The following is a 22012-nucleotide window of genomic DNA, read 5'->3' on the forward strand; positions in this document are numbered from 1 at the left end:
GAGCAGCAGTGTGACAGCCGCAGGCCATTTGTCCCGTTTCTCTGCGGCTGTAACACGAGCTGACAGGGCCACGGTGACAATGTGCTGCTTGTTTAGTCCCATAACTACCTCCCTGCCCTCGCTCTGCATCCGTCTCTCTCGCCGTGGAGCCACTCTCCACCGGCCGAGTCAGGATGACAAGGCCGGAGTGACCCGTGCTGCTTATTTACTCAACTGTTTCTGTTGGTCAGGGTCGGCCTTGTTCACCCCTCCTCCATCCCTCCCTCTCAGACGCTCATTTATTTCATTTCACACCGATCTGGGTCAGGACGCCGATCTGTCTTCATCAGCGTGGTGAGGAGAGTGTAGCCAACAGGAAAAGACACTGACATTGAACCAATATTTGGCTAAGGCTCTGCCGCTCAGCGTCCCTGCCTCCAGATACCGTTTTCACAATAAAGCTCAATGTCTCAATATGTCTCTGTTTACAAGTTAATTGAGCTTTTCACTGTTTTAACAGCAGAGAGCAAGACAGTGTCTGACATGTGAACAATCACTGAGGCCTCTGGGCAACACTGATACAAAGAGACTTTTGGGACGGAGGGGGAGCAGAGTATTTCATTTTCAGCCACTGAGGCATGACTGAAGCCTCCGGCCTCCGTGGTCCTCAGTGATACATGGATCTGATTTTGGAAGAAGCTATGACCAGCACCAAAGCCGAGCGGCAACCAGCAGAGCTGTAAGAGACAAAGAAACTTGTCTCTGATGTCATCAACTCTGCTTCAATACAAATCCACCTCAGACTGTAGCTTCACATCGCACCTCATAACCATCAGGTCTGCCGTCAGAGCAGTGTGGTTTTTGTTTTACAGTCAGCTGTACATCTGTTCCGGGATTGTCATGTTGTGTCGGCCTTTTGGAGGGAAGGTCTCAGTGACATTAGGGGATGTTACAGAATAATAATTGCATTATTAATTTGATTATTTTGTTAGGGAAAAGGTTTATTTTCTAAGCTCCTGGGTTCCTTGAATATCAATCAGTTTAGAAAGTTTATTACATGTCACTTTACTTTGGAAGGATATGTTTCAAAAACAAACGATGTTAAAGACATTTGGAAAAATGGGAAAGGCTTATTGAAGTAGAAAGCTGGTTGTGATTGTGTCGAGCCAAAAAATGATGTAATGCTTTGTTTTGGTTTCTTATTTAGTTATTCTTTAATATCTTATTTAGGCTGACTGATACTTTAACGTGATGTGTTTGTGTTCATTATTGTGTTTGTTTAGTGTGACTTAAGTTTGATCTGTTTTTTTTTTGTCTTCTGGTTATTTGTGTTTTTGTTCAATCAAAAACAAAAATCATCAGGTTTAGATTTTTCCAGAAATGTCCTAATCACATAATCAGATACAGACTGTGTCCTTCACACTTAATGATCAGAGGATGGACTGAAGAGTAGTTTAGTTTGACAGCTACCATCAAAAAATCTGAGGTTGGTCTCTTCCTGCTTTTCCACAAACAGACGGTACCAGAGTCCAACAGGAAGTAGACGGAGACGGACCTTTCCAAGTGGTCACCACTCTAAATGAACCAACAAGTCCACCAACCTCAAGGTCATTTGTCCCTACCTTGGAGACGACCCAAAAAAGTGTACCAGCAGCAGCAGGTGTACTGGACCTTCGTCACCATGGTTACAATAACAACCCTGTCCATTCCACAACCATAAGTGCATGTTTAAGAGAAACCGCTGACTACTTCCTGTGTGACAGACCTGTGTTGTGAGCTCCTCCCTCCTCCTAACTCAGACTTTGTTTCTCTAGATACTACGTCACCTGACGTCCTCCTTTGCTACCATGGTAACACAAGAGGTCACCTAACAACAGGACGTAACTATGAGCTGTAATAACCTGCTGCACAGACGACCTGTGGGGTTGATTTTAACAGGAAAACTCCAGTTTGTCAAACAGGGTTTTGGTTCAGTTCAACAGGGGGAAGTTTTCTGGATCTGATCTGTTCAGTTCTTTAAATCTGTCTGGTGTTGATGCTCAGTATCAGCCAATGAGAGCTTTGTAGGCAGGATACAGACCAGGGAAATCATCCTCCTGGGCCACCGCCTGAAAAATACATCTCTGAAAACTACTGACGAAAAAATGAAAGTGTGAAGGATTTAGGGCGATCTATTGGCAGAAATGGAATATAATGTTTTCATTAGGGTTTAATCACCTGGAACTAAGAATCATTGTGCTTCCGTTAACGTAGAGTATCTACACAGGCAGTGGGTCCTCTACAAAGCCCACCATGTTGCACCATCATGTTTGTACAGTAGCCCAGAGAGGACAGGTTAAGGTTAAGGTAGCTTCTCCTACACGCTTGTCACATTCACTTTACAAGATCCTATTTCTGACCTCCATGATTTCAAGGTTCCAGTTTGATTTGAAAAACAGAATCTTTATATTTTCCAGCTGCCAAAAACCAGAGAAGAAGAAGGCGTGGATGAAAAGGTTGATGTGTTCATATTGGTTGGTTTTTGTTGTGCATTCAGGCGTTGAGCTTTACAAGGACAAGGTGGGTGATTTACAGGCTTTCATTTTGCCCTGGGTCTCTCTATGTCCTGGACTGAGATCTGTGGCTGGACTCTTTGGAGAGGTTCACTGAGCTCTGACAGATGAGGAAGATAATCCTTCACTGTGTGATTATAAAGCTGAGGTTGGAGTGGCGCGTGTCTCTCTCACTCTTCCTCTCATCACTATTTAAGCATCCAGTAATATTGTAGAAACCCCCACAGCCCTGTGTGTGGACTGAAATAATAATCACAGTGCTGATCAGAGACGGGGGGGCATTTGCATATGAGGTCATAGATTAATGAAGTTGGCTGAAATGGAGGGGTCAGGGGACTTGACCCAGCTCCACCTCAGGTCTGATGAGAGACGATAACAGGAATGTCTAATATAACTAATGTTATAATGTTCCTTCTTCAACTATACAAGGTCAGAGGAGAGAGCGGAGGTTTACTGGTGTGATGGTCATAAAACTTTAATATCTGAGTATAATTCTATATTTCTGTTGCTCTGCCGCTGGTTTTCAAACTGCGACACAATATTTTCAACTGGGTTTGTCCTCTCAGGCGTCACACAGTCTGATCGACCACTCTGATTGGTGGAGGTTGTCGGGGCTGTATACAACCTGACATAACTTACAACTAACATTTTTCTAAAAAGACTCCAGAAATGAACATCAAGCGAAGTTATGGCAGATTCATGGTCTGATTGTTTGTTCGTCACAGAAAGTACTGAACGGATTTGCACTGAACTTGGTGGATGGACGGGGACTGGACCAGGGGAGAACCCATGATATTCAGACGAGCACATCTGGATCATTAAATATGAATGTGAATTGTTTTGGCTGAAGTGTGGTGTATGATGTTTGACACTGAGATCTGTGCTCTTCTAGTTTACATTTAACTTCTACAACACACCATTAAACTCTAACTTTTCTCCTAACCAAGTTATTTTTGCGCTGCTAATAGAACTGTAACATTATGACAGTCACAAAGTGACAAATTCATCATTTAATATGACTTGTTGAATAACCAACATCAACAAAATATAGTCACAACAACGCAGAGACATCACTTGTTCTGAAAGACGTTTCAAAATCTCATTGATATTTGACATAATTGTAACTAGAATCAACTGAAGGTTGAAGCTGGAGGAAATATGGTCACAGCCTCTCCTTCCTGAGTCACAGCGTTGCAGAACATTATGATGTCACAGTGAAGCTGACCTTTGACCTTTTGGATATAAAATGTCACCACTAAATTGTGTCATAATTAGCGTATGAATTTGTGAGTTATGGTCAAAAACGTGTTTTGTGGGGTCACAGTGACCTTGACTTTTGACCCTTGAGATCAAGATCTAATCAGTTTATCTTTGAGTAAATGTTTGAGCTAAATTAGTAAGAGTTGCGTTACATAGATATCGTGTCCATGAGAACGGGAGTCACCGGCGTTCGGCGTGCAGCAGCAGACAGGAGCACGATCTCATTATTTTACTTTCTTTTTTATCCTCCTCAAATCAAAAACTCTGACTCCTGAATCCACAGGCAGCAGCAGATATCTGAGACCACCTGCCTGTAATCAAGTGAGCGATACCGTAATCAGGCCTCAGTGTTGTTTCTGCTGTGAGAACTGCTGTTTGTTAAGGAAAGACTCTGTAAACACTTTCCAATCAATTCAGCAAACTCATTATGGAGAGCACAGCACCACTTCAATTATTCTGTTTCCTTAATGGCACTGTAAAGCACACAGTCAGTCCACGAGCTGATATCTATTTTATCTGCAGCTAAGAACAATATGTCAGATTTCATCAGGCATTCAGTGGCTCAGCCTCTGGTTTACTCCGGTTTATAGTTTCTATATTTACTGCGCCTGGTAATTTCCTTCATGTTCCTCAATGACCTTAACCACTCAGTCACAACATATCCTGTAATGGCAGGACTGCAGATTCTCATCTGCATTCTCTTCTTGTTGTGCAGTGTCTGTGGGCAGAGAAGTGAGAGTCTCAGCCTCTTATACTGAAGGTTTGTTCCTGCCTGGTTGTTTCATGTCAGCCTCTTGCTGACTGACATCACATCTGTGCTGTCTTACTGGTGGAGTAGAAAACTGAAACGTTTTCTGTACAAACACTGGACACGTTGTACTGACTGTTTGTCTGATGTGTCACCACACCTTTCAACCAGGTGTTGCTTCCTCTTATCTAATTCCTGGCAGTGAATGTGTGATGTTGTGTTGATGTTCCCGCTGGACTTTACAAACCAACAGTCAACAGAGAAAACAGATCAGTTGATGAGAAGCAGCAGCGAAACAGCACGATTCTTCACTAAACATTTATAAGTCAGTGCTTCACTCAGTCACCACCTCTGCTCACAGTAACTCATTACTTCCTGCACATGCTTCACAATAAAAGCCTTTTACTGTGAAGTCAGTGGTAAATCTGACTATTTACAGTAAATTTGTTGTGTGAGGAAAAAGGTTAAAAATAGACAAAGCCTCCGATTTAACAAGTGATGTTTAGCTGCCTCCTCGTGTTACCTCATAGGAGAAAACCTCAACATAGCTCTGCAGGAATGAGTCCTAAGACCCTGACATCAGTTGTATTTCAGCTCCTCAGGTTCCCTGGTCCTCAACTCTTTTTGGTTGATGACTGAAATCAGGTCTGTGTTTAACACAAGCTCAAGACCTTTTCATGTTTTATTCTACAACATAAAATACATCAGTAAATACTCCAGTCCTGATTTCTTTAGTCTTTTACGTCTCGGTTGTTAACGAGTGTCTGAATGAGACTATAGAGGTTGTCGGGGACAATAAACATTGTCATGTTGAACATGAAAAAACTTGATCTTATATCCTCGCTATGTTAACGAGACCACTTAGTACGACTGAGATATATAGTTCTCGGCGAAGTCCAATAACCTTTACATGGCTGGTCTGAACATGAAACACTCGAGACCTTACGCCACATGTTCACTTACAGCCCTGCGATTACTTCCAGTTTCCATTCACAGCCTGGTTAAACTCTCCAGCCTTTCACTAGAATCCCAGCCCACTTCTACAGCTGGTTAACATCATCGTCCACTTTACAGACTTGTTAAACTCATGCCAAGTCCACCATTCACAAGCCTTGCGTTAACGTCCGTCCAGATCCAACCTATTACAGCCTCGGTTATTAACTCTCTCAGATACCAGGGCCTTTACAGCGGGTTACTCTCACAGTCCACCAAGCTTACAGCACTGAGTTACTTCAGATCCAGCTTACCGGCAGACGTGAGGACACTTATTAGCAGCCATTACAGTCCTGAGGTTAAACTCTCCAAGTCCACTTCATAAACAGCACACTGCAGTAAACTCCCCATGTCCACCTTTACAAGCCTGGTTGTGGTCTCTACACAACTGGTCTCCTAACTCTGTCAGAGAAAAAGCTCTAGGTAGAAACAAGTCAGATGCCTGAATCAAACTACGGGAGTCTGAAAGTTTTAGTGGATGAAGGACGCTTGAATCATCGTGAGGCGCTGGTGTGAAACGGTCAATGTGACCTTCTGTGTGCTTTGAAGTCCTTGGTGTTTTTGAATGTTCAACCCGCGAGACCTCTGTGTTGAAGTCATTGTGTAAACAACTGTGCTGCTGAAAGTCAGTGTGACCCCTGCGTGTATTTGAGAAGGTCATGTGACCCTGGTGTTGAAGTCCCTGGTGTTGAAAGTCCATGTGAAACCTGGTGTTTGAAGGTCATGTGCGGTGTTGAAGTCATGTGAACCCTGGTGTTCGATATAATCCCTGGATGTATGAGTCATGTGACCCTAGGTGGTTTGAAGTCCATGTGACCCCAGGTGTTGAATCATGTGACCCTGGTGTTGAAGTCAATCTATGGTTGACCCCTGGTGATCTGTATAGTTTTCCCCCTTTGGTGTTTGAATGTCATGGGAACCGACAACTGTTTTTGATTGTCTATTGTTGAAACCTCAACTTAACCGAGTAGTTAGTATAGTCCAATGTGACCTACCGAGGTGTTTGACAGTCATATTGTTGACCTTGTTTTAATCGATGTGTGAAGTCTATGTTTGACCCTGGTGTAGAAAGTCATCTCTGGTGGCAGATTGAAAAGTCATGTGACCCTCCAGGTGTTGAAGTCATGTGACCCTGGTGTTGAAAGTCGCCTGGTGTTTGAAAGTCATGCTGACCCATCGGTGTTTGAATAGGTCGTGGGTGTTGAAGTCAATAGCTGACCGGTTTCTGGTGTTTGGAAAGCATCCTCTTGGTGTTGAATGTCATATGATGAGCCCATCTAGGTTCGCTTGAAGTTCCCTGGTGTTGAGTCATGTGAACCCTGGTGTTGAAGTCATGTTGACGCTGGCGTTAACTTGAGCAATGTTCATTTGTGACTGTCGAGGGTCCGGTTTTGTAAGCTATGTGACCCTTGGGCCATACTATAGGTGTTGAAGTCCGGCTGGTGTTGAAGTCATGTGACCCTGGTGTTGAAGTCAGTGTTGGTACCCGGTGTTGAAGTCAAGGTGAACCACCCGCTGTGTAGATAGGTCATGTGACCCCTACGTGCTGTGAAGTTCATGTTGGACCGTCTCTCGGTGTTGAAGTCTATCACGCGTAGACCATTCCTGGTTGTTGAAATCTATTGTGCCAACTCACTGGTGCTGAAGTCCATGTGACCACTGGTGCTGAATAAGTCATGTGACCACATGGTGTTGAGCTAGAGTCTGGACCCTGAGTGTTGAAGTCATGTGACCCTGGGTGTTGAGTCAATGTGACCGCTGGTGTTGAAGTCATAACGTGGACGTCCCCGGTGTTGATTAGTTCTATTGTTGTACCCCTGGATGTTGAAAGTCATGTCGTTAAGCGTTAATTCCGATGTTAGAGTCAACCCGGGTGTTGAAGTCGTCGATTGTTGAACCCTGGTGTTGAAGTCATTGACCACCATAGGTGTTTTCTGATAGTCATGTGAGCACACTGGTGTTGAAGTCTGTGTGAGCCGTGTAAGTCATTATGTGATCCCTGGTGGTCTGAACGTCATGTGACCTAGTGTTGAAGTCCCTGTGGTTGTAAAGTCATGTGACCCTTGGTGTTGAAGTCATGTGACCACTATGATGGTTTTGGCACCATTTTTACTGACTTTAAACTCGGTGTTTGAAACTGTCATGTGATACCCTGGTGTGTGAACGATCCATTGTGACCTTTCTGGTGTTCTGAGTCATTAAGTCCGCACCTGTGTGTTGTAAGTCATCAGTTGACCTCTGGTGCTGAATCCTGGGTGGCTCACAGTTTGGTATTATAACATTAGCTTGTTACTTCTGGTTGTGTTGAGGCTTCAAACATCATACAGTGATGTTCGTTAGTGAAGATGATCCTGCTGAACTAAATCTGCCAGGATCAGAAACTCTTGTTTATTTTCTCTAACAATCCAAAACCCAGTAGAGAAACCACATTGAACCAGAGTGATGATAACTTCAGGGTTGGAGTACAAACATACATTGTCTCTGCAGCTCTATATAAACGTGGTCAGGCTTAAACAGATTGCAAGGGGAAAAAATTCAATAGTATTGGATCAGTACTGACAGAACTCATTAAACAGAAACATCATTATTGGGCCTCATTAAAGAACATCTGCATCTTCTTCTTCTGTGAGTTTAGCTCATATGAGTTTGAGTTTGCTGAAATGTGACAGTAAAAATCATGAAATCTACTCGGTAAACTGACATGATGACACATTAGGTTTGTCTTAATTATGCATCTTATTTTAGTTAACTTTGACGCTGCTGTGGCTCACGAAGTAGAGCGGGTTGGTGGTTCGATCCCCAGCTCCTCCAGTCCGAGACACTGAACCTAAACTGCCTCTGATGGCTGTTCCACTATTCAATTCATATATGTAAATTTATTTAAAAAAACATATATATGAAATTCTACATGTTTAGACATGTTTAAAATTAATTAAAAATGATAGAGAAAAAAAACGTCAGGCTTTTGGACCCCACAGTTTATAATATCAACATATACTGGTTTCAGGATGGATATTTATTAGGGCTGTCCCAAACGATTATTCTTTAAACGATTAATCTAGCGATTATTTTTTCGATTATTCGACTAATCTAATGATTATTTTTTTTATTAACCTAACAGTAATTTTATTGCAATTATTTTCCAGTTAGTCATTTAATATAACAATTTGCCCCGTCCAACACACACACACACACACACACACACACACACACACACACACAAAAACGCAAATCATTCACTTAGTCAATGACTTCACTTACGTCACCGCGTTGTCCCAGTCCTTACGCTGCGCTTGTATCCGGGTGAACCAAAGACGATGGATATAAACGGTCCCATTAGAAAGTTCCGGTTTTGTTCTATGAACATTTACCCTGTGTGGTTTTACACGACGCGTCGACACTAAAATTCCACGTCGAATAATTTTTATAATCAACAACGTCGATTACGTCGGATAATCGTCCCAGCCCTAATATTTATATTTATGTAACATAATACATATACATTTGTATGGGGTAGACATGCTGTCCAATTTCTTTATATATAATTTTACATTGCATTTGTTTTTATTGTATATGTACATATATTTTATATGTGGAAATTCAACATACATATATTACATTTATAGAAGGTGCTGCTGGTCAAATGTTTCAACATCTGAAGCAAGTGCACGTTACAGATGCTGTCGTGCACGTTCCCACAGACGACTACTCCATAAAAAATGAGATAAATAAATCGAATGTGATTTATGCCAGACTGACTGACAGTAATTACACTCATCAAACATTAAGCACTGATGATTTGCTGTATTAATGAGTGTTCGTATGTATGGTAGACGAGCTGTATGAATGAACGGGTGAATGTGGCTTGTAGTGGAAAGCACTGTGAGTGGTCGATAAGACTAGAAAGGTGCCATGTAAGTGCAGTCCATTTACCATTCTTAAGTCAACCAGTGAGTTTCTGCTGTAAATAAAGACAGACTGTCTCTATGTGACTCATCAATTCTGTTCAAAAGTCTAAATAAGAGAAAATGAAAGACAAGCCTCAAATTGTCTTAAACGTCTCAAATGCCTTTTAACGATGAATCTGTTCTTACAAATGATTCTTACATGAGGCCAACTGTATCAAACTAAAAGAAAACACACAAAAGGAAATAAACGGCGCCAGGGATGCAGTGTAAACTGATTCCTCGCATATTGAAAGCATGTCATGAGTTTTCAGATGGATTTTCCTCTCACTGGCCTGATGCTGCAGGCTGAGGCGCTCTGCCAGACTCTGTGCTGTGCAGATGCACATCCATCTTTATGGCACTTTTATTCTTGGAAAGAAAACAGTTTACTGTGTGTGGCGACAGCGGGAGCCAATGTAGTGTGACACACTTGCTTTTTTGTCTTCACAGAGTGGAGCTGAGAAACTTTACGGACGCCCCGCCGTCTCCTGCACCGCTCTCATGCTGGATGATCTGGGTAATTAGGAATCTGTTTGTTTGTCTCTACACTGTTTAGTTACTCAGTTTGTCCTGGAAGCTGCAGACGCACTCATCGTGAACACTGGGGGATAATGCATTTTGCAAACTGCAAGAATTAAGTACACTGGAGGTGAGCTGTAGTATTACAGTCTGACTGTTTTCACCTGCGTTTGTTCAGGAAGTTTACATCTGCATTTATCTACAGTTATGTTCACATCTGATTAGGGGATGGACAGTAACTAAGTACATTTACTTCAGTACTGTACTTATGTATATTTTTCCAGTATCTGTACTTGAGCATTATTTGTTTTAGAAAGTTCTAACTTTTACTCCTCTACACTTAAAGACAAATATTGTACCTTTGACTCCACTACATTTCTATGATCTTATTTCTAAAATGTGAGACCACACACTGTGTTCATCACAGGAGAAAAACCAACCACAGCCGACGCCTCCTCTGTCGGCCATGTTTGAACCGCTCAGCATCCTAACGATGGAGACGTGAGATAAAGACGAGGCAGAGGATTCTTCAGAGGCCGTGGTCTGATCTGAAGTCTGTGTTTGAAGCTTTACAAAGAAAGATTCATTTAGTTTAAATGTTTGCTGAGTTTAACACGACCACCGCAAGGAACCTTTATGCCTCTGTAATAATGTCTTTTATACATTTACACTGAATGTACCTTTAAATGTCAATATAACATTACAGTTGCTCCCTTCAAGTATCAGCTGCTGTGTGTTAGATTCATACACTAACTGACTAAACCAACTTGGTGATACAGAATATGTTCTAGAGTCAGTTTTATCCAACATCTGATAAATCAGTTTTATGTTCTAACTTCCAGCCTGAAGGACTGACGGAGCAGAAAATAAATGAGACTTTCTTCTGCAGCAGTCTGACGAACATCAGGCTGCTAATAGAAATGCTAATTACATCAGTTCTCCCACACAGCTCTGGGATCAGCTGCTCATCTTATTGTTGTAATAGTCCTGGTGAACGTCAGAATGTGTTGGTATTTGTGTTTTATTAAAGACGTCGTTACAGAGGTCATCTGGTTGGTTCAATTATTACACATAGTCCAGTTTTCTGAGAAATGGGCTCATTGTGTAACAAGTGAATTATTCCAAATTATAATAGCAATAAATATATTCCATAATCGGGTGAAAATATTTGTTTTAATTAAGAATTCTTGATAAATCATCTTCCAGAACAACAAAGTAAAAATCAGTTAATTACTTAATAAGCTGCATCATCAGACTGATCATTTACCATCAGAGCAACTGTAGAAACAGCTACTGCCACACAGTCAGCTGGTTAACACTGTACAGAAGATGTTCCTTTTAATCTGATATCTGTGCTGGGAGTGGTGATGTCAGGAACAGATGAAAAATGGGTTGTCTCCATGAGGTCAGTAGTAACTGATGTACCCATCACTAAAACCGTTACTAGCTGAGACGTTCAGTAATTTATGGATCTACAAAGAGTGTGTGCGGCTCAGTCCTGAAGGAACTCACGTCTCCTGGTTACAGTCAAAAAAAGACTCTGGGCTTTGTCAAATACTGAACATGTGAGAACTGACTCGCAGCACAGGATCCGCTGCCGGTGAACGTACAAAGATACAGGAAAAATAAAAAATGAAAATCAGGTTTCCACCAACATGTGCAGGATGTGAATATATAGTATGCTGTGGAAAACAGGGCTGGCAGAGGCTACAGTTAACTCACTGACTCCATGGCAACAAAGGGACGGCACACAGCTGTCTCAGTCTCCTCTGATGGAGGTCCCACAGTGTCAGACTGAAAACCCCGACCCAGGAGTGGGACACTTAACCCCCAGCTGCTCAGTGACCAACAGATCAGACGGAGCAGCATTAAAGTCTGAAGTGTGACCGTGGAGATAGTTCTGCCATGGGATCTGGTTTTTCAAACTGCGACTTTCTGATTCTGAAAAGACAAACTTGAATGTTTCTGCTGAACAAATATAAAAAAGAGAAGAGTTAACCAGATCTCAGACAAACATCAAAGTGTCCTATTCTCTCTTGGAAAAACATCCTCTGTGTTCCCTCCACTTCCACGCAAACTGACTGGCACGGCTTCAAAACGCATCACACTTAATCCACAAATTACTTTTAACAAATCGACTGCGTTTCATACTCAATGTTCACATCTGCCTGTGAAGCAGATCGTCCTCAGCTGGGAGCTGGTCACACAGAATATTTCATTTATCCTGAAGCTGCCAGGCACATGTGTCGCTCTCCTACATCAACAAACACTCAGACAGCGGAGGAGGGGAACATACAGGAGCGAGGATGTGAAGTGTCAAAAAAGAGTTTCTTACACTGGGGGACAACAGTGAAATAAAAGCTAAACTAGAATCCCCTCCTCGTGGTCGTATCCCTCCTCCACTCACACTAGTTCCAGGTCACATCCAGTTTATCCAGAGTCAGAGGAAATATCAACCATTTGTGTGAAACTTTGTCATGATTGCTGTGACATCTTGAGTAATGGCTAAAAAGTGTTTTGTGAGGTCAAACTGACCTATGACCTTTAACCATCTAACCAGTTTGCCCTTGAGTCCAGGTGAACGTTTTTACCAAATGAGAAGAAATTCCTTTAAGGGGTTACAGAATTAATTACGTTCACAAGGCCAAGTGTTTTGTGAGGACACTGTGACCTTGACCTTTGACCTTTAGCCACCAAAATGTCTACAGTTTGTCCTCAAGTCCAAGTGAATGTTTGTGCTAAATTTGAAGAAGTTCCGTCAAGGCGGAGATATCGTGTCTGTCAGGGTGTTGTGGTAAGTGGGACCCAAAATGCAGCCAACGCACGGGAGACGGTGCAGACAGGTTTATTAAACTAACAAAAGGAACTTATACAACAGCACAGGGAACCACAGGGGGTGACAACAGAAGAACATGAACAGGTAACATGAACAGACCGAAAACAAACCAGACATGAACAAACCAAGGACAAACCAGACATGGACAGGCCACGTGAACAGATTGATGATTAGACAGACATGAACAGATGGAGGAAAAGCCAGAGAATAACAGAGAGACAACAGACGAACCGACCCAGACAAAGGGGAGCACAAAGACTATATAGACAAGGGAGGCAAGGGTGATTGCACATAGGTGAGACACATTAGGGCGGGGCAGACAATCACCTCACAGAAACAGGACCAAGACAGGAAGCCAAACACTGAGACACACAAGGAAACCAATTACAAAATAAAACAGGAAGTGAGAAAAGTCCAAACAAAACTAACAAAAAGTGTCTGCCATAGCAAACCATGACAGTGTCCACGAGAATGGAACGGACAACCTGAAAACAACATGGCTGCCGCTCTGACTGTCATTGGCGCAGTGGAATAAAAAAAAGCTTCTTACACTGAGGGACAATGGTGAAATAAAAATGCACATGAAGACTTAACTTTGCTTCTGAGTGGCTGAACTGAGTGTTTTGCATAAGAGGATGTTGGATGTTGACGAGCTGACAGGAAGTGTGTGATGTGTAAACTCATAAGTTAGAATGAGTGTCTGCTCATGACCTGATTACCACAGGTATCAGCTGCTCCACTGTCAAAACTGTGCTGACTTCTTTTTTTAATTCTTATATATCTACATCTTTTATACATATTTACACCTCTTTGAATCACTGCCAAAAACCTGAAAAACTGGGCAACAACAACACGAGTTTTGGAGGATTCTGCCAAAGCCTGGATTATGTTCAGTGACAGCATCTTTACATTTCCTGCTCTCTGTAATATCTGAACAGCATTGGAGGAAAACATCACTGGCTGCTTGAATAAAGCAGATTAATAAAACTCTCTAACCTTGAGATCAACAGTGCTCCTCCAACAAATCCCATTCCTATTAACACTGTCTTTGTGTGAATGACTGAGCAACAAGTGCTGTCAGTTTCCAAGGTTGTGTCCGTCTTTTCTCAGATGGTCACACAGGTTTATGTTATTTATTTGTTTCAGATTTGTATCTGAGAAATCACCTATTGTCTGTCATCCTGGCTCTCAATACTACAATACCCATAAGCCTCGGTCAGCGCTGCCATGGAGAATAAACCGGTCAGAGGCGCGAATGAGAAAGGAGGCAAAATCAAAACATGTTGTCCGTTCACATGAGAACAAAGGACGGATTCAAGCTGATTGTTCTCAACGCTGTGATTTTTAGATTCAGCGGCGCACATCACTGAGCTCCGTGATTGGATGTTTCTCACCAAAATGCATGATGGGAGTTCTACCCCATAGCTCCTATCTTTGACTTCTTATGAAAGAACCAGGTGTTGTCCATCCTTTCTACCGATACTGATGCTGAGAGAATTTCCTGCTGATCGAAGCCGTAGAAGAGCGACAGCTGTGAGTCATGTGACATTGTCATTTGGTAAAAATCAATGGGTGCAGAACACTGTAATGCTACTAGCCAACAGTTAGGGGGCAGCAGAGTTCGAATAAGGGAAACTACAGGTTATAGGTTGCTGTAATCATTCCTCCTGGTTGTGAAAAGATGAGGCTCCAAAACGCAGTATGTCGGTTATAATATAAATATACCTTTTTATTTTGAATTTCAGTTCTTTTTAATAACACATAATTGTAATATTGAATTTTATGTTAAATAATATGATATGTTTAAAAAATAAAATAAATGAAAAATATTGAATATGGTGGGAAATATTGTGGTATTTGATATTACTGAATAAACAGCCTAGATGTGATGTCTTCACGAAACAATGCCAATGTCAGACAGAAGTCAGTTGATTCTGTTATTAATGTACTCTCACCCTCAGCTGGTGAAGCTCGTATGTCTTCATCAGTCTGAGTCAAGTCAACTGTGTATCCTCCAATCTTTGTCTTTTTTGTACAAAATGAACAGAATGTTCCTGCAGCTCGGCAGTGAAACACAAAGAGGGAATTTTATACTAAAAGGACTAAAAATAACACTGGAAAAAACCCACTAGATCTGTTGAACTCAGACTAAAAACTTAATGTATTCTAAAAGTCTTCCCTGGTTTCTCAACTGCTCCTGGTTTTTTCAGATTGTTCATTTTATTTCCTTTAACTAGAAAACAGTAGAGATATGACAGGAAGTGACAGAGGAGAAACAGGGAACAGTATAAAACAACAGCACCTAGTTGTAATATTAATTCACACTTGATTAATTATTTAATTAAAAACTCAAAATTTCCTGCACAGAGGTTTCACTTTAAAAGCCAGTAGCAGAATCATTCATGGTCCTGGTAGGGTTTTAATTTTAAACATCTGCAGGAACGGAGGAGCTTTATTGACAGCACTCAAAAAAAAAACACAGCAGAAAACTAGATTCACCTCTTCCACCAACCAGTCAAGTTACAGGAAAAAAGGTCACAGTGTCTCCTTCTGTTCCCGAGTTACAGCGCTGAATAATGGCCAGAGGTCTTCTTCCAGAACGTTATGATGTCACACTGAAGTTGACCTTTGGATATAAAATGTCATCACTTCATCCTACTAGACATTTGTGTCATAACAGCATGGCCAAAAACATGTCTTGCGATTTGACAGTGACCTTGACCTTTGACCTTTGATCACCAACTTCTAATCAGTTCATCCTTGAGTCCAAATGAACGTTTGAGCTAAATTTGAAGAAATTCCCTCACGGCGTTCCCGAGATAACCCGTTAACAAGAAGGTGACGTACGTCCTCCGCCCACGGCTGTAAGCAGAGCCGAGGTATAAAAGAGCGAAGTGGAAATTATCCATGAATGAAAATTATTTCTGTTAAAGAGGGAAAATGAAAGCAGCAGAAAGACACGACTCGGCTCTCCTGATGGAATTATACCATAATTATACTGTCATTTTAAAGTAGATTACAGGTAATTTCAATAATACACCTTTGATGCACACAAGCGTAGAGACAGTAGCCCTCTCTTCACACGTTTGTCATTTTCTCACTGAATCTGTTGACAATACGACAAAAAATAAAGTATCACCAGATTTATTCAAGACATAAAGCTCAAAATGTACAACAGAGGGACAGAGAAGCTGATCCTACACTTCCCATAGTGCAACTCCATATATAATAACGAGCAAAATCCTTCCCTGTCCCAACAGTCCAGAGTCGGGCCAACCATCAGATACCAGCTTATGATAACAACCAATGGTGAACACACACCAGATCAGCACACACACACTGGTCTCCTACACGTTATATGTCTTCATGAAACCTGAAGAAACCAAAGCAAACGCAGCTCTTCAGCCCTTTGAGCATAAAACAGGACGAGGAGAACAGTGGGCCTCTTCAACCCATAACAGCACATTCACTTCTAACAACACACTCAGCATCATAAGAGAAACACATGAGTAAATAAGTGATCAACTAATGATTCTACCTCCAGATTCTGGTATTAAAAAAGATAATCAATCCATTTCATCTTTTGTTACTTTCACAGACTGGACCTGTGACTAGATTTCATTCAGTAGTAGCTCAGCTGAAGCCTTCCAGTGCAGAGAAACTACATCTCTAAATTAGCTTCTTAACACTCGATAAAACCGATACGATTTTTCTACAAGTCACCTTCTGCTGTTCTTCCCTGGTCTGTCAGTTCTGTACCAGTACAGTCTCTGATACTGGGTCCACATCTGAGCCCATGTTGCACCGAGGCTGCACACTTCTACACCCTGTCAGTCTGAATGAGAACGTCTAAACTTAATTACTTCAAACTGCGGTATGCAGTGTAATGAAGAGAGCCATCAAAGAGAAACTCCTGGGACAGCAGAGCGGACAGAAGCTAAGTTATGTTTCTAATTCTGCTTTCATGTAATATTGCTGCTTTGAGACTGTGTGCTGCAGGATGCCTGGGCTGTAGTTGCTGTGTGTGTGTGTGTGTGTGTGTGTGTGTGTGTGTGTGTGTGTGTGTGTGTGTGTGTGTGTGTGTGTACAGAACAGACACAGAGGCGTGCAGACAGTCGTACACGTAGCCAGAGCAGAGTCACTGTGTGGAAATGCTCGGCCTGCACCGTCAGCTTCAGACCAGCTACTGCAGCAGTAATCACAGCACTTAACATTCAAGGTGCACTGCACCCCTGTCGGCTGCATTTTATAAGTTCATCGCACAATCAGCTGGTAATTGGCAGAGCTAATGAAGGAAGAGTGAAACATAACTCAAGCGTCAGGGACCGTGCAGCTATAATGGTGAGGACAGGAAGTGACTGCAGTCCACTTTAAATCTTAAACTGTTATTTTGTGGTTATAAAGGAAAGAAAACATATCAGCAGGAATCTGTGCAAAGGCTGATTCTTAAGAAAATTAACCACATTAGCATTGGAGAGCTTTATTCCCTCTGTGATAACGACCTGGTGACTAATCACTCATCAGATTAACCAAATACAAACAGAGGCTGCTGCAGTCTGAAGAGATCAGATCAACACAGACGCACAGGTACACACATATCATTTTAAATGGAAACTTGCCAGTTTGGGTTTATATCATGGAGCAAAGCTCAGGCAAAAATCTCTATAATCTACAGGAGAAATGTCTTACAGCTGCACTTATCTATATTTTTACACTGTGAAAGTCAGTCACACCGATGAACCTCTAATCGCTCAAACTCTGCTCTCATCTACCTGGTTTCCAACAGCAACAGGCAGCTGTTTTCAATAGAAACAGCTCTGATAAAGACACTATCCACTACCTGCTCAGCAGCACACAGCAGTCACACAGTCAGAGAGCAGCTGGTGGACACAGTGCAGCATTTAGCAGCTAAAGAGACAGAGCTCAAAGACTTTGATCCATCAGGTTGTCAGATGGAGACATGATTCTACATAAATGATCACTGTGATCAACAGATCATGGTCCTGTGCACAGCTCAAGGTATTGGACATACAGAACTATAGGAATGCAATATGTAGATCTGAACTGATAAATGATCTGGATGTGTAAACATGCAGCAGTTCACACATTCACCATGACTGTGTAACATCATCATAAAGCTGGCATGTTAACATTGTGTTTACATCTTGTTGCGCTGCCCCCAAGTGGCCACAAAAATCAATTAATACAGCTCAGAAAAACATCACATCAGGCATCAGTGAAGATCAATAATAATCACTGTGAGACAGCAGCTAATAATTCTTCAGGTGTGTAAGTACTCGTCGGTCTTGGCTTCATGTTTGATCTCGTTTACTGAGCAGTGAAAAGTCAAGTTCACCCACAGCGATGTTTTTAAAGGCAGCGATTAACAAATTCTCATTATCAGATATTTATCAATTTTTTTTTGTGACTTATTTGTTTTGGTTTTTTTTAATTGATTGATTAATTGTTCCATACGATGTCAGAATTTTTATACAATGTCCATTCACAGGCTCCTGGAGCCCAAGGTGACATCTACTGTATACAAGCTTTATTTTGTCAGATTTTATTTTTACAGTTACATGAGAAAAGACCTCTCACTGGAGACGCTGCAACCAGGGAATTCTGGGGGTTTCTACTTGATAAATTACTAGAAATTAATCATCATTTTAATTGCTACCTATTTGTCAGCTGACTAATTGGTTAATAAACTAAGTGCCACAGAAATTATTACATATAATAGTCCAGGGATGAAGCAAAAAGCAGAACAGATTTGGCTTTTCTGACTGTTTAGTGCTTCACACACTGACTGACCATCCCTCTACCTGCAGGTCTAGTGGGTGAAGTTTGCTGATGAACTGTGCACTCACCAGCAGCGTGGGCAGCCCGGCGACCACGGCGTAGAGCAGGACGGGCGGGACGGCGCTGCTGTCCTCCGGTCCCAGGTAGGGTTTGGTGTAGGTGGTGTCGTAGCAGAAGAAGCCCTGCACGTGCACGCTGAAGGTGTCGGTGTACTCGAAGTAGTAGGCCAGCATGACGGTCCCGGCCATGATCACCAGCTGGAAGTACAGCATGATGCAGATGAAGAGCGAGAGACATGTAATTAGAACAAACCCTTTTCTATCTCTCTCTCTCTTCTACCCAGCCTCCTCCTCCTCCCCGGCGGTACCGACTCGAGCTGCCCGGCTCATGACGGCTCAGCTGCAAGCGAGGAGCCACTCTCTGATCACGGTGGAGGCTCGCTCGCCCTGGTTTGCTCTGCTCGCTGCTGCTGCAACTAGAGACTGTGTGCTCGAGTGTGTGTAGAGAGAGAGAGAGAGAGAGAGAGAGAGAGAGGGAAGGGGAGGGAGAGAGTGAGATAGAAAAAAACAGTGGGTGTGTGAGGGTGTGTGTGTGAGAGATGAGGAGGCTCGGCTAAATCCCCATCCCACGTCAGTGTGTGTGAGTGAGTGAGAGAGAGAGAGAGACAGATTAGATAGACATGTATACAAACAGGAGGATTGACAGCTCCCTCCATCTCCCCGTGTGTGTGTGTGTGTGTGTGTGTGTGTGTGTGTGTGTGTGTGTGTGTGTATAACCTGGCCATGGATCCAACACATGCACTGCTATGATCAACCAGTTCAGGACAGGAGAAAAGCAGAAGGAGCGAATGAATGGAGAAGAAATAAAGACTGAGAACAGCGATAGAGAGGCAGTGGGTGGATAGTGGGGGTGGGGATCTGGGGACCACTTGCAGAGGCTGAGGCTCTCGACTCTAAATTCAGCCAGTATTTCATCAGAGAAATTAGTTAATAAATAAAACTGAACGAGCAGAAGCTGCATGTTGTCAAATCCATCAGCTTGGATTAAAGCAAAGAAACTGACCAAAACATCTTATTGCTTGTAATCAGTGATGAAAGTTGCAGATACCACAATGCAAAAATATAAATTATGCATTATAACCACAGTAAAGGCTGAATTTCTCAGCATTAACTATTAAATATATTTATATTCACTAATTACCATCTGGTGTAGTAGTTTTCATCTCTACTGGCAAAGTCTGTCATTACTGCACAGGATTTAAATTCCATACATGCACACAAGGAATTCACATGAAAGGATGCATGACAGCACTCCTCCTCCATTACTGCTTCTTCCATCCCATTGATAGACGCCTTCTAATGATCATTCTGGATAGATGATAAGAGCTGTATTAAACAATGAATGCCCTTCCAACATAACGATGGTGGGGTTGGGTTCAAGTAGATCAAAACTTTGTGTAAATGTACTTAATTACTTTCCACCACTGCTAATACAATTACTGAGCCTTGGGCACACATGTATTTTACTCTTGTTCAATGATCCAATAGTTAAAACTCCTGTGTGACAACAAAGAGCGTCTATTATAGAAGTTAATATCACAAAGGTAACAGACTAAATAAACCACCACACACAACAAGAAATAATAAACTCTATATTGATGTCAAAACGTCTCTTTACAACAACTAATCCCCCATTGACTCACTACTCGTGACTGAACACCAATGTTTGCTAACATTAGCTCATATATGACATTTTATATTGGCAATGAAATGACAACACTGGGAATGAAAGGGCGCGCTAACAGCTAGCTAGCTTTAATGAGCTAAACCGTAATTTAAGGCTAAAGTTAGAAGCTAGCTAACATTAGCGTTCATCTGTAGATACGTAACAAACTGTAATTCAGAGACTCTGGAGGTGAGGACGTAAAGTGTATTAAACAAGCTACATAGTTAGCTACTGCTACTTACATTTACCTACAGTGTCTGTGCGACAAATGGGAGCAGAGACTTAACGACGCGACTAACCAACGGCCGTGAGGACGACACGTTCAAGCAAGGGAGAAATGGTACGGTCCACTTTAGGGGTGTCTGAAATCGTATCACAAGATTGTTCCAAGCATGAATGTGAGAAATATATTATAATATTTACAATTACAGGTAAGGGAGATATATAGATGTTTCAACCCTAGCTTCAAACTGGGGGGGGGGGGGGGGNNGGGGGGGGGGGGGGGGGGGGGGGGTCCAAGTCTTAATCAGGAGGGTCAGCTCCCCCCTAAATCCTCCCCATTATCCGAACCCTGTCAAAATGAACCTGGGGCTAATATTAAGTTTTCATCAGGAGATCTTCCAAAGATCTTATCTTTTTTGTTCTTCCCTTCACTTTGCTCCACTGCTGTCTTGTAAAGAAACACGCACAGATAATTATCTACTAAAAACACTGTAACTTTGGAAGATACCAACTTTATTTGTTTACCTCAGACAGCTGAAGCCTCATATTAGATTCAGATGAAGTCTGAGATATATTTTTACACAGAAACAGGACTGCGGATTTCCTCCTTCATCTCGGAGTGGATAGTGCAGTGGTTCCCAACCTGTGGGCCGGTGCCCACTGGTGCACCGTGAAGGTATTTCAAGTGGACCAACAAATCATTTGCAAAACAGTAAAATCTTGGTGAAAAGATGTAATTATAAAATAAATAAAAATAATGTTCTTAAAAGTTTTCTCATATGAAAGCCTATCACTTTGATGAACCAATGAGAGGAACTTTTGGACCACATCACTTCTATCTCAGTCTGATTACATGCCTAAAGATCACGTGCATGGCAAATGGTTGAGAATCAAACTGGATATCTGGTTAACAACAGGAAGAGTTATAATGAAAGAGAGTCAAGATTATCATAAAAACAAAAAGTGGTCTGAAAACACATTACTGGGCCTCCGTATTGTTATGGGGTTGATCGGATGCGGGGCACCAACATTTCAACAACATTCGAGTGGGCCATGAGTTGGTAAAGGTTGGGAACCTCTACGACAGTGCATTATGAATGGAACAGCAGCAAGTAAACCATGCTTCACCACACATATCCACATCTGAGTATTGTTTCTTGAAACAATGTGAAGTTATTTGTAATGAAAACCAAACATATCCTGCAGCTTCAGCGTCATATTAAAAGGCATTCAGTCGGTGGTGGTATTGTTCACCATTCTGGATGAACACAAACTGCTCTCACTGTGTTGAACAGAGATCTAATTGCAGGTGCAGAAAATGTGTTTCCCCCTGAGAGATAAAGCTCTGTGTAAAATGAGAATACCTGCTCTATTTTAGGCAATATTTTGCTGAATACCTGACAACATCTTACTTCAGCATGAAATCTCTACA

At 42.0% G+C, this 22012-nt stretch overlaps 1 protein-coding gene across 1 annotated transcript in view; it reads right to left on the reverse strand.

Moving 5' to 3' along the window:
• plppr5 (phospholipid phosphatase related 5) overlaps window positions 1-18946 on the reverse strand; it is a 72897-nt gene extending 53951 nt beyond the window's left edge. Inside the window, exon 1 of the mRNA XM_022766781.1 lies at window positions 18702-18946. Coding sequence (XP_022622502.1) covers window positions 18702-18905 — 204 coding nt within the window. The 5' untranslated portion in view covers window positions 18906-18946. The remainder of the gene's footprint in view (window positions 1-18701) is intronic.
• Between the last annotated feature and the right edge of the window lie 3066 nt (window positions 18947-22012).

This window comes from Seriola dumerili, unplaced genomic scaffold (assembly GCF_002260705.1).
Source record: "Seriola dumerili isolate Sdu_G_001 unplaced genomic scaffold, Sdu_1.0 BDQW01001040.1, whole genome shotgun sequence".
Taxonomy (NCBI): Eukaryota; Metazoa; Chordata; class Actinopteri; order Carangiformes; family Carangidae; genus Seriola; species Seriola dumerili.